Genomic DNA, 12,343 nt, shown 5'->3' with positions numbered 1-12,343 from the left:
CAAAGTCGTAGCATAGTGAATGGATTGGATTTTCCATTGATAGATAATGTAAATGTATTCAGAATTATTCGAATGATTTGATATGATTCTAATGGTAAACAGGAGATAGATACGAGCTTTACCGTCAGATATTAAAAAAATAATATTGAACGATTTTAAAAAGAACGCTCGTTGCCTTTAGTTGATCTTAAGGTAGCCCTTTTTAAACAAATCCTCAAAAATCAATTCCATAATAGAATGTAATAAATTGAATCAAGGCAGGACAAACTGAGACGCTGCAGATTCGGCTATAGAAAACGTTTCTTCAACATAACATGAAGTTCTGGGTCGAGGCATTACGGACTGTTTTGATTGGCCTGTTTACCAAGGTTCGTATTAAAATACAACAAAACGTTTTGTTTTCCTTTTCTTGTCTATTTTGTCCATGCTAGTTACTGTTTCAACTCATAGAGAATACGGTCGACGAGCCTTTGTAAAGCGCCTTTGTCAGGCCATTCACATTCGCAGATGAGAGTATTAGGGGCTCATTGCAATAACGGACTGCGTGCCTGCTTCTTTTTGTGTATTTGTAGATGGGAATAACTTAATTTTGATGAAAAGCAGACATCTAATGCGAGCATTCGGAATGTCTTAAACCAGAACTAGTCCAGCTGCTTAATTTACTCACGCTTCAAATCTCTAACAGCTACATTGTAATAGTGCCGTCGTCCGGTATCCGTCATACCGTAGTAACAACAATTGTTCCAATGCCGTATGCTAAATTTGGTCCAATCACGAGCCCTGATATACGTAGGCACGTGCGCCGATGCTACACTATTTCGTACGTACTCGACTGCTTTTATAGCATCCAAATTGCTCTGCTGAGATTGTAGTTCATCAGGCCGTGTATTTATGGTCATATAAACACAACTGCTTGAGGTCCACTGTTTACCTAGAATATTACTGACCAAGTTCTAGTCACAAATTAATACACGATAAAAGTTAATCGTGCACACATTTCGGAAAATATCGACAAAGTTTTTGAAATGGTACAGCTATGTTGGCGTAAACATTTGACAAAAGTCGTTTGTTGCGGCTATTCGTTGGAGCCACACTTCACGACCTGCGTTCACTTGTCTTAAAAATAGCCTATTGCAAATCAGGTGCGATCTTTATTTATAAAATGAATCTTTTGCAGAGAATAACGCATTTCGGGGTAAACAACTGTGCCCTTATATAGATTTTATTTCATTTGAACGCGTAGCAAAGAACGCGAATCTGGTCGACTGCTAAATCGCGTTACTCGTTAAATAAACAAGCTAGAGCTGAGAACATCCCTTCCTGAAATCGTTGAACCTGAATTACCCCGAAGCTTTTCGCGTGATCCATCACGACCGGATAAGTATTCGATCCACTTAAGTAACACAAGTTTAGGCGTTGAGGTCTAGGGCTACTGCCTACTGAAAAAGCAGTCATAATTTCAATTGTATCAATTGTTTAGGCATAATGCTTAACAGTTAACTGTGTAATCATCAGTTGTATCACAATATGCTAAGCACACCTTTACATAACTTGTCACATGCTTTAGTATCATCATTTTATCGCTCGTAGGTTAAAGATCTTATGTGCAGTCGTGTCATTTAAGCCAATAATTATAAAATACTATTTTTCAATAAACTGGCACTGATTGATTTAGTCAACTTTGCCAAACAACACCTCGAAACGATAATTTTATGATGTGCTCTATGAACATTCAGGGTTTTTACCCAAAATACTATAACATCTTTACAAATGGTATGCCTTCGACGTCTTTTTGATATTAGCGCTATCGGTCTATTATATTTAGGTAGCTATTTCCAATGCTAGAATTGCAGAGGGTCGCCTATACTCATCCTCTTTAAGTAGGATTTGTCAACTTGGCACAAGTAGTTCTTTTTTAGAACACAGATCTCGTGTACACATTCGTCCATAAGGGTAGTAAGTTTAAATAGATGCGCCTAAATAATTTCAAAAACCTAATTTCACAGAGGTCCTACGCGTCAAATAATCAACCCGTGTACAAGTTATCATGTGAGCGTCCATATGTGTGGCTTCATTCAAGCGCAGATCTGTTAACATCCCGCTCATATACATAAAACTTCAACTATTGCTACCATCAGTAGTGTTAGCATTGACTAATCAACCGGCTGATCAGTAACGTTATATGTTCGCCGAAATGGCCAATACCGTCATGGTCAAGGCCAATTGCGTGGTCGTCATAGGCTGGCCCCGCGTATCCTAGGTACCATGACAATAACCTCTGTGGCAGAGGCTGTACAAGCTAACAGGATCGGGTAAACGTGACACACGACATGGTACGGATGATGAACGTGAGTCACAGGTACTTAGGCAAGACGCCAGACATCCCGCGAGCGTGAAACACGTCATCGTCACAAAAAGAACGATATGTATCTGCGGCAGGAAGGAAGAGATTTGAGGCGGAGCGTAAGAAAGGGTGAAAAAAAAACGAATTCGATAAATAGAGCTAGATTCTGGAATTCAGTAACTAATTTATATATAAATATATATCTGCGAAATGCACAATTGAAGATTACCAGGGAAGAAATCGCTTGTTCAAAGAGAATCATTATAGGGTATCTTATCACATGTAAAGGGGTTTCTCAGAACGTTATGTCAAATCTAAGATTAAAATTATAATACGTGTTAGTACGTACAAATTAGGCGATGTAGAGGTTGTAGAGCCTTAGCAACGACATAAAGACCAGGCCATAGGAAATATGCGCAGAGTATTTTACGTACAAAATATATAGCAAGATGTACTAGACTTAGTGTCTAAAATAACAGGCGCTTAGATGTTTTTTTTAAATTTAAACAATTATCCTTTAGAGAAGAGAGTATAACTACGGATAAAAAATCATAAACATATTTTTGAGGATTCTAACTAGGTATTTGACAATGCGGCTATGATGAGTGTCGCCCATCAACAATATTAACGTGAATAGCAATGTACTATTTGTCTGCATCTTCTGCTTTTCCTAGTGATATACGAAGCACTATTATGATCGCGCATGGTCTAAGGATATATCAACTGTTGAACTTTTTGTGATTAGCTGCCACTTTATGAAAACATTATGCGTGATTCCGGCATTGACGGTAATCTATTATTAAACTATTAGCCTCTGAATCAAAATCGTTCCGGCTCAACAGTTTGGATAAGCACCTTAAGCGTTCGGTGTTCAGTACGCCTCATTAGCCTTACCAATTCTATACTTGCAGCGAACTTCATTTTCAATGTCGAGGGAAGCGGTCGTACAAACTGAAGCACTTTGTAGCAGTTCTTCTTGTTTTTGATCTGAGTTGTTGGGCTCGTATTTGTCCTAGCCATGGAACCCTTCCTTAGTTGGGGAGGGCCTCTTTTTGTACAGGCGGTGTAGTACAAATGAGAGGCTATTATCAAAGGGAGTTAGACAGCTTCACTATGAGGTGCTAGGCTGGCAAGTCTCTATTAGTTGCAAACCAGAATGTGAAGTTCGCTTACGCATGGTTCTTATAAAGCAACCATTATGACCATGGTTACTGATGTGAACTTCAGAGAAAAGTCGGCAACTTTCGGAATACGCTAACACGAAAGTAACGGGCGGACAGCTGCGTACGAAGATAAGGGTGGGTCGCCTAAGCGGCTCTAAAAGGACGCGATTCTTGTCAGCACCAGACGGTATCGCGAAAGGCAGTACAAACTTAACGATACCGTGAAAATCATTCAAAGGCTAGCCAGTTTCTAATCAAGGCTAGTCAAAAACCTATGGTCGTTGAATAGTTTGCAATTACATCGCTAGGAAGAAAGGTCTAAATTGTAGTTCATTACCGCTCTTGATAAGCATTGAACGGAACGTCTTGATATTAAGGCAAAGCTAAAGAGTCTTCCCTATATGTTGAGCGATTCAGTGTGTTTTGGACTTATAATGCTAGTGAAATCGATTATGCTCAGCGTTCAGTACGTTCATGTTATATTGCTTGATTCCGTGTATCTTCTATAGGACTGTGTCTTTGTCACAGTATTATTGTAGGTTAAAGGGCATATACGAGGGAATATTGATTTGGTGTCAATCGAAGATAAACCTAACGTACCGCAAATTATGTTGTAGATCAGATTTGATACTGACTGATTACCGCGTACGTCCCGCGTACAGCTGTCTCTGTTAACAACTAGTGTCGACAGCTGACACAAGAATGTTGGCATTATTGTTCATGAGATCTCTAGTACGCACTGCTCAGCCTCCGGCTCTTCTTTGAAAACCTTGTCGTTCGCCATTGATATCAATAATAAGGCAGGGGTCGCTAGTGGTAGGAATCCTCACTACGCCGTAACTTCTATCCTAAATACCGCAGATATTATCGTTTTCCTATAGTAATTAATGATGTGATAGCTGTTCAATAATTATTGCCGAAACAAAATCATGCAGCATGTGAAAATTCTCTAGCCCGTAGTCGCAAACAAGGAAAGGGAGCTGTTGTCAGAATTTTCCTCATGAGAAGTGTACCGTTTGTTATATGAATTTGGTAAAAGGTCTTTCAAGTTAAATAGTTAGGTTACACTTCGATAGAAATGTGCATGCGCTGTAAAGATTACCCCTTGCCTTTTTCCCAGCCAAAACTTTTCTCGAAATAGCTTATAATACTTAAAAGGGAAATTAAACTACGGCAAATGTTCCAATATTTCAATGTGGAGCGACTGTCTTTTCTTTATATTACTTTTGTATCAACTATATGCCAGCACATCGAAGTCCAGCTAACAATGCCATGGTGCCCGGGGACACATCCGGACACAATGAGACCAAACGCATTCAAGTGCCCACCAGTTCGTTACATCGATTGCTAAGTAAAGCCGCTTATTGATCGATGTCTTGGTTTGCTAGTACAAAAGTTTTAGCTTTGCGCAAATGTTTTTCTTTATTGATTGTAAATGTCGACATCAGCTCAGATAAACAACTTTTCGAGGTTTCTTTTTCCCTGTTTGGCGCGAGTATTTATTTTCGTCTATTTATTATAGTCGCGAAAATGTTTTATCTATCCGAATTGTACGAAAAGCGGAGGTGTTCTCGTGTTGAAAACGAAGCTTTTTATATGACCATAATAGCATTTTTATAGGTTACAACTTTTGTACAAGATGGTTGATTTGGCGACAGATGCCACGCTTCTGAATAATGTGACGGTCCGCAAAGACATGACGAAGTTCTCCGTCGACAACGGAGAGTTGCGTGGAAAGGATGTCACCATTTCGACTCCGCAAGAGGAAAAGGTGGTCAATAGTGAAATAACTGCAGCAAACATACGTGCATCAATGGCCAAGCTTTGGGAGCATCTTGAAGCTAAAACCTGTCAGATTCATCAAAAGGCAAGATTCCTCGCTGACGGTGGTTCTTCTGACGCTCTGCTCTATCTAGATGAGTTATGGCGAATTCGAGCTCATATGCTCACATCACTGAAAAGGCAACAAGTGGATTTCCTTTCACTGGATCAGATAATTGTTAGTTTACGCAGAATGCAAGGTAAAGCTTCTCCCGATGACAATAAAGGACCGGTAGTGAATGAAGCTATTGTTACCGAAGCAGACCCCGCAGCAAGCCTGACCCCATCTGCTTCAGGGAAATGAATCGCTAGTAGGTTGTGGCCTTCACCTTAAAGGGAATTGTCTGTCAGGTAGTTACATCAGACGCTGTAATTTGTACGATATCAATACGACGGTCAAAGGTTTATAATTCTATCTGCGAAGTATTGGGCGCTATCGAACGAAACACATGACTACAGCACGCGGTACTCGGAAGTTTCATTTCAGGCACCACTAACATCGCTGAATGTTTGACGCTTCTCGCCCAATTTTAACGCACCGTTGACCGTTAATTCGATAAAAGTTTGTTTCTTATATGATAACAATACGACGTTTACTCTGTGCAATCGTCCGGTGTCAGGGACTGGCGAGTAGTCTTCTAAAGATAACTGAATAATTAATTAAACTTTGTACTACGAAATCAGTAAACGATGTACGCATGTAACATCTATGCTTATCTGTCTCCGAAAATATCTTGGCCATTAACAATTTTTCGGAGATAAATACTGGTACGCTTTCCAGCTTAGCGAAAATTATATGGAAATGGCATAGAATTTATTTAGGTACCTTATTAGGACTCGTAACTTGTGCGGATTGTTACTGAGTGAACTTTTAGAATGACGATGTAATGGCTATTTGGCGAGTTGTTGGATACAGATACATACATTCATACGGTTCGTAGTTTTAGCAGAGTTTATAATACAGAACGTTTTTTTAGAAGGAGCTAGTTACAAGCAAGAATTTTCAGTGCTGTTCGGTAAGTGGGCGTTGTGAGGCAGAATTTGTGCTTATGTATGTATGTATGTATCATCATGCAAAATACAAGCGTTGCAAGAATGGCCAAAAAAGGATCTGTTCTTTATTAATCATAGAAATCTTCGCACAAGAAGAAACGTTAATCATTTCGATTGTGTTCAGCTATAAACGAGCTACTAAGCCTGTAGCTGCTCTAGTACGACAACCTGTGTAATAATGTAAGAAAAATTGATTTTCAGAAATAACAGATGTGTTTATTTGGTAAATAATTTGTACGCTCGGCGGGGAATCAAATGTGAAGCGAATGGATGCGTACTCAGCCACGAAGTGATAGAACTATTTATAATTGGCCCTTCAATATAAGAATCTACCATAATCTTTTCCCGATAACAATTTGTTCATGAGTCATACGGTTTTGGCATGAAAATTTGAAACGTATTTAACAATGTAATAAAAGAAAATGCTTAATGCCGAATCATTTGATTGTTTATACTGCAAAATTAATGTCTATATATAGCTGACGAACGCGTCCAAATTATATTCATAAATATATACGTACGAAATATGTGTATCCTACTAACAACAGAAATATTACGAGGTAAAACGAAGGGCGACTTATTTACGTATGTTAAACTGAAATTGAAAGATGTGAAAGGCAGTTTCTAGTAGTTGTGATAGGTTAACATTATATGAAGACACAAGCGTAAAGATTCCGTAAAGACCAATTTCCCTCAAATGCGGACTACTCAGTATGCATATTGCACATTGATAGTATAATATACAAAAACAGCGCACAGGCCTTTATCCTACTTCGGCTAAATCGTGCTTGCAATGTCTTTTGTATGGTGCAGAGACAAAATTAGGAGAAAGAATAGATCGGCATATGATTGAGGCTACAGAACGTTACTACTAGAATTTCCTTAACTATCCACATAAAACCAAACGCTATGACTTGCTTGAAATTCGTTAGATTAGTGGTATGGAGAGAAACACGAAAACGAGAACATGAATACAAACAACAAAGGCACACAAATATACTTACGTGCAATTCTAAGTTAAGCTTATTTATTTTTGTCTGTGTTGTATGTAGAAATTTGCAGAAGCGAATTCCCAGTAGTCGTCCTGCCTGTATGCTCCATGAGGTTTATCGCGTGGACGACGGGAAGAGCCGTGGAAAGCTGCTTCAATAGCGATTTCTTCCCATGCTCCCGTGGTCGGCTTGTTGTAGTGTATGTAATAGCTTACTGGATGTATCTGACTAGATGTACCGAAGAGCGACCCCACCAGGGATGCTGAATTGCTGCGCAATACAAGACCACTCGTGAAACGTATTCGTTCGAACCACGACCTAAGGCATCGCTGACGACCAGCGAGAACAAAGGCACGGTCCATAATGGAGACGTCAACTGAAGGAAACCATAATAATAAATACACCCTTTTGAATCTGCAGGTTTACGTGGCATCCTGCTCGCATCGTTTATTCTTACTAATAAGAATATATTAGCGCGTATAGTAGTGTAGTATGGTATTCCAACTATATTTTCGTAAGTTTTCTGGCTCTCGCCTTCCCTATTCATGTGAACGCATTGCCAAAAAAAGTATGTCACGACTATTTTCTATGTAAGCCTTTTTATAGTTACCACAGTCCTGTACGAGATTGTTATTATAAGATTAAAATTAACGAACCTTTGTTAGGTTTTTAAAGTGCATATTTTAAAGAAGCTGTGAGATCGTTTTCGGTGACAGCATTCTTAGCTTAGCGCGTAAAAGCTGGGCGAGCAAGATTCTATGTTGGAAATTGATCGAAGCCTGATTGCGACGGCGCCACGTCTGATTGGACCGACAAAGACTAAAAAGAACAGTAAGTAAGCTTATATAATCGTCAAATGCTCCAGTTTCGAATTCGAGCATAGATTAACTCACTGCGTTTTGCCCCGAATATAGCCGGCCGTCTGAACTGATATTTACTAGCTTAAGGACTCTACATGAAATTCGACACATCTATACTAATACGGTGTGAAATGGTATAATCCGTGTTCCGCCTTTTGCAAGCTGCTTGTACATATCGGAGAGCTTGATGTACAAGTGCTTTTGTTCAACTGCTTGCGGTGGCTACAAGAATAAGGACTCTTTCAGACCAATACTAAGAAACACATTGTTCCATTTACTGTTAGAAAGGTTAAAGAACTTGAGCTCATTTGGGCACCCACCGACCTGTGGTTGGCCACGACGATGCCGCTGAAATTTTTCTGGCTTTGGCAGCTACTCCGACGCAAATGCTTTGACTCCGCCCGATGCACGTGGCCTTCCGTAAAATGGTTCAGCCAGCATTGGAACCGACTAGCTGTTGGCCTCTGCCAGTAGACAATGCATCATGTAGCAAAATATGATGTCGCGAAACAGCGCAGAAAACCTCTTAGATTACCTTTACCATAGTTGAACCGATGGATGGATTCGCGGATTTAGGGGCGAAAACTTTTTCATCCAATGAAGCCAGTTCCAGCAGCCCTAAAAATATTTCCGGGATTTTTCTTCCTCAATGAACCGACACGAAGCTATGTCTCAATAATCCCTTAGTTCGCTTTCCACCACTGCGTTATCGGAAAGATGTCACCACATTGATAACCCATTCATCCATAGGCTGCTAAGTTTATATGTTTCGACCGTCGACAGGCTAACGAGTGGAGGAAGCTTTGCCACAAAAAGGTGAGGAACAAACGACGCGCGGAACTGGTTGAGAAGACGCAGCAGGGCATGAAAGGGTGGCAATAGCTTTGAGTATCGGACTGTTCAGTCAGCTATTTGGAGTAAACTACAGGTCTTTGTCATGTTGGGATGTTCGCCTGCTGGGCTGCTACCACGCTATCTGTTTCAGAGTATCGAATGAAGAGAAAAAAAAACGTATTTCTCTCTCACTCTTTCTCTCGGTGTAGCATCAATGCTATCATTCCTAGAACAACATAAAGACCAGGACCAGACCGAGCCTGAGACGAGATATGGGATTTCTCTTGAACAGGAATCTTTCAGTCTACATAGGGTACCTATAGATGAAAGGATTCTGCCTCGTCTGTGCTGTAGCGACTCCGACTCCGAAAAGTCTCCGAGAGAAGACACGAACCATCGTCGTTTGACTATTGGGCTACAGAGGTTCACGAGCAAAAACGGGCTCTATGTTATGTCGTAAAAGGAAGCCGAGTGAGTGGTCCAATGATCCTGTTGTAGTGGCTGACAAAAATCAGTGTGTATCTCTGATTTGACCTCACACTCGTTGATTTCCGCTAAGATCTTTTTCTTTTTTTTTTGTTCTCTGTTTTCACCACGAACACCAGCATCCGCTTGCTTGTAGCGAAAATAAAACTATAGCAGACTCTGGGCTTCGGCACGGCGAATGCAATGTTAGCGAGTGTTTGCGGGTGTCCGTCAAGGAAGGCCATTTCTGGTTCAACTGTTTCAGGCGGCGTTCGATGGAGAATAAAAAGATATGGCTCGCCAGCTTAGTAACCTGAGTGGTGTTCCTTGTGCTGTATGGTGGTCTTCTCAGGCTGAACTAACTAGGCCTTTGTTACCTGCCGAGATTATTTTTCGGACACCGAAAAAGGTATATGATGAGGCAGAAGTTTGGGATATTGAAAGCACTGGCAGTTCAGTGGCAAAAACGCAATGAAGCTCACGCTCTTACATGCGGCAGTACTTCATTTGTTTGTCGGTTCGTATTTAAGGGCCCGCTTGGAAAGCCCCAAAGGTCCACGCAGCGCCGAAGTTCGGTGCCCGCTCTGTACTCGATGTTGGGCAGGCTGTAACGCAAGCAGCACTTGAAGGCGCGCGCTCGTAATAGATGTATTGGGAAACTGAGAAAAAGAGGCTAATCTTGGTTTGCCGGCTCATCCGCTTGATTTGTCGTTCACTGGCTGACGACAACCTAATCGCTACTCGCCAAGCAACCCACATACAACCGACCACACTAAGTGAACATTGGAGCGCCAGAGACAAACATACGGACAATCAGGGCATACCAACAGACACACGCGTACATACTCGCTGGCACCCGTGGATCGCGAGGCCGTCTTTCCTTAGCTTTTTTTTTCGCCGGATGGAGTTCGCCAGAGTATTAAAGAAGGGAAAATGGAAATATGAGACGTCGTTCAAGTAGGCAGCGGAAGCCGAACGCCAGCCAAGGGCGCAGAAGTGCACAAGTCGAGCCAGAGATTATATTCAAATCAGCAGTATCCCAGCCGAGTCGGTGGAAGGTCTCTGTCGATAACTGGCGGTCAGCAGCAGTGGTGGATGAAAAAGGAAAACGAGGAACGTTGCCTCGGTCCCTTCCATACGTCGACTTGACCCAAGAAGAGTGCACAACTCTCTGCAAATGAAACGAGGAAACGAAACCGACCGAGATGTGGGACGCGCGCAGAATAGCGGGAAGGCCATGGAGTAAGTGGGCCGATGAACTCGCCGCGTCAAGAAAGAGGATGTACAACCCCTTGAAAATTACATTAGGGCTTTGCTTAACTATGTTCCGACAAATCTGGAGTTAGCAAGTTTGGACATAGTACACATAATAACTTATCTCAGAGGAATAAAAAGATGGGAGAAAGCAGCGGCTGGTAGAGTCCAGAGTTCATATTTGTTTACATCAGAAAATTGGTTCTTATAGATACGTTTGATACATGCATGTGTTGAATACGGAATAAGTTTTAGTGTGCGCATGGATGATAGCTGGAGTAATTTTCAAAATATAGATAAAAATAGATTAACAAACAAGTGAGCGCAAATGGATAGTTATCAATTATATACAAACGCGGTTTCCATAGTAAAACACCATGGGACTGGACGTTATAATGTATCATTAAGATGGACTCTTTAAGTATAGATGGCTAGGATTCTTTTATCAGTCCTGACTGAAAATGTCGATTTGGTATGTAGAGCAACTTTTGTCAACTTAATTCGGTTTCTGAGAAACCTTCCTGTATAATTCAAGTGAACATGATACTTAACTCCACAGTGCTGGCATTAAGATAACTTTGAGCAGCTTAAAAGTATGACGATAAACATCCTCCAACAGTTGAGTTGGGGTTTACAAAGATATATATATATGATAGATAGGTTAAATATAATAGATTTTCCTGATGTACAGATATATCGGATGGTGTTAACTTGCTTTCAATTGCACTACATTATCTCTATGCCTATGTATAACCTAGTTAAAATTCTCAAACGGTTCAGAAACAGTTTCAAACAGAACTTATAGGCCACACTGAATATAGAGCAGCTTGCTCTACCTTGACAACGTACGTAAACATTGAAACGCATACTAGAATCTTTTAGGGTCGAGAAAACGGAAAGCATCGAAGATATATGGCTAATAAATTTCTCTTAATGTTCAAATCGTTCCAGAGGTGGTTACTGTTAACAATAAGTATCTGAAACTAAAGAATCTAGTAGGCGCCATAGAAATCTAGCCAGCCGGGGCTCACAAATGAAGGAAAACGTTGGTGGACGATATATTGAACTTCAGCGAACTACCACAAACTATACGTAGATAGCTACCTTCATGTTTCTAGCTAAGCTTCTCTTTATCTATGCAGACGTCCGGTGCCCGCTAGATCTGAGCAAAACGACGAGACTTATCTTATTCTATCGTGCTCTTGCTATTCTTGTTCGGCCTTTTTCTAGGCATCTGTTTTCAGATGACCTAAGATATAGAATGTAAAGGCTTACGCGGAAAAAGCAAACGGCCGGCGAAGGTGGCATGAGTTGTTGGCACCAGGCCAGTTAGATCTGAAATCTTCGTCCGCAACACTCTCTGCAGCAGGTTCACAGCACTGTCGAAAAATGATATCCAGACATCGTCTATGTCAAATTCTAAAGCGTCTGACGTTTGTCATTTGGTACCAAGAAACGACGGTCAGCGACGCCGTCTTTTATTACACCGATATATGGTAGGAAAAATTACGTCACGTTTCGAAAGGAACAGACAAAGGAGCGTCAGTGGTAACGTTA

At 40.9% G+C, this 12,343-nt stretch overlaps 1 protein-coding gene across 2 annotated transcripts; it reads left to right on the top strand.

Annotated features, from left to right (window-relative positions):
* Positions 1-5,091: 5,091 nt before the first annotated feature.
* LOC147753313 (uncharacterized) lies at positions 5,092-7,787 on the top strand. 2 transcript variants are annotated; one of them, XM_086968758.1, is made up of 2 exons: positions 5,092-5,639; positions 7,434-7,787. In XM_086968758.1, exon 1 carries the CDS (start codon positions 5,147-5,149, stop codon positions 5,630-5,632), a length of 486 nt encoding a protein of 161 aa, XP_086824884.1. In that variant the 5' UTR covers positions 5,092-5,146; the 3' UTR covers positions 5,633-5,639; positions 7,434-7,787. The 2 variants fall into 2 exon arrangements, with proteins under 2 accessions (XP_086824884.1, XP_086824882.1); XM_086968756.1 differs by having other exon boundaries at positions 5,092-5,679.
* The last annotated feature ends 4,556 nt before the right edge of the window (positions 7,788-12,343 follow it).

This window comes from Varroa jacobsoni, unplaced genomic scaffold (genome assembly GCF_002532875.2).
Source record: "Varroa jacobsoni isolate VJ856 unplaced genomic scaffold, vjacob_1.0 scaffold_568, whole genome shotgun sequence".
NCBI lineage: Eukaryota > Metazoa > Arthropoda > Arachnida > Mesostigmata > Varroidae > Varroa > Varroa jacobsoni.
The sequence above is the reverse complement of the archived record's forward strand: the minus strand, read 5'-3'. Positions and strand labels throughout refer to the sequence as shown.

What these genes read in the sequence shown, in the direction of transcription:
- LOC147753313 (XM_086968758.1), top strand. Translation starts at nt 5,147, where the DNA reads ATGGTTGATTTGGCGACAGATGCCACGCTTCTGAATAATGTGACGGTC.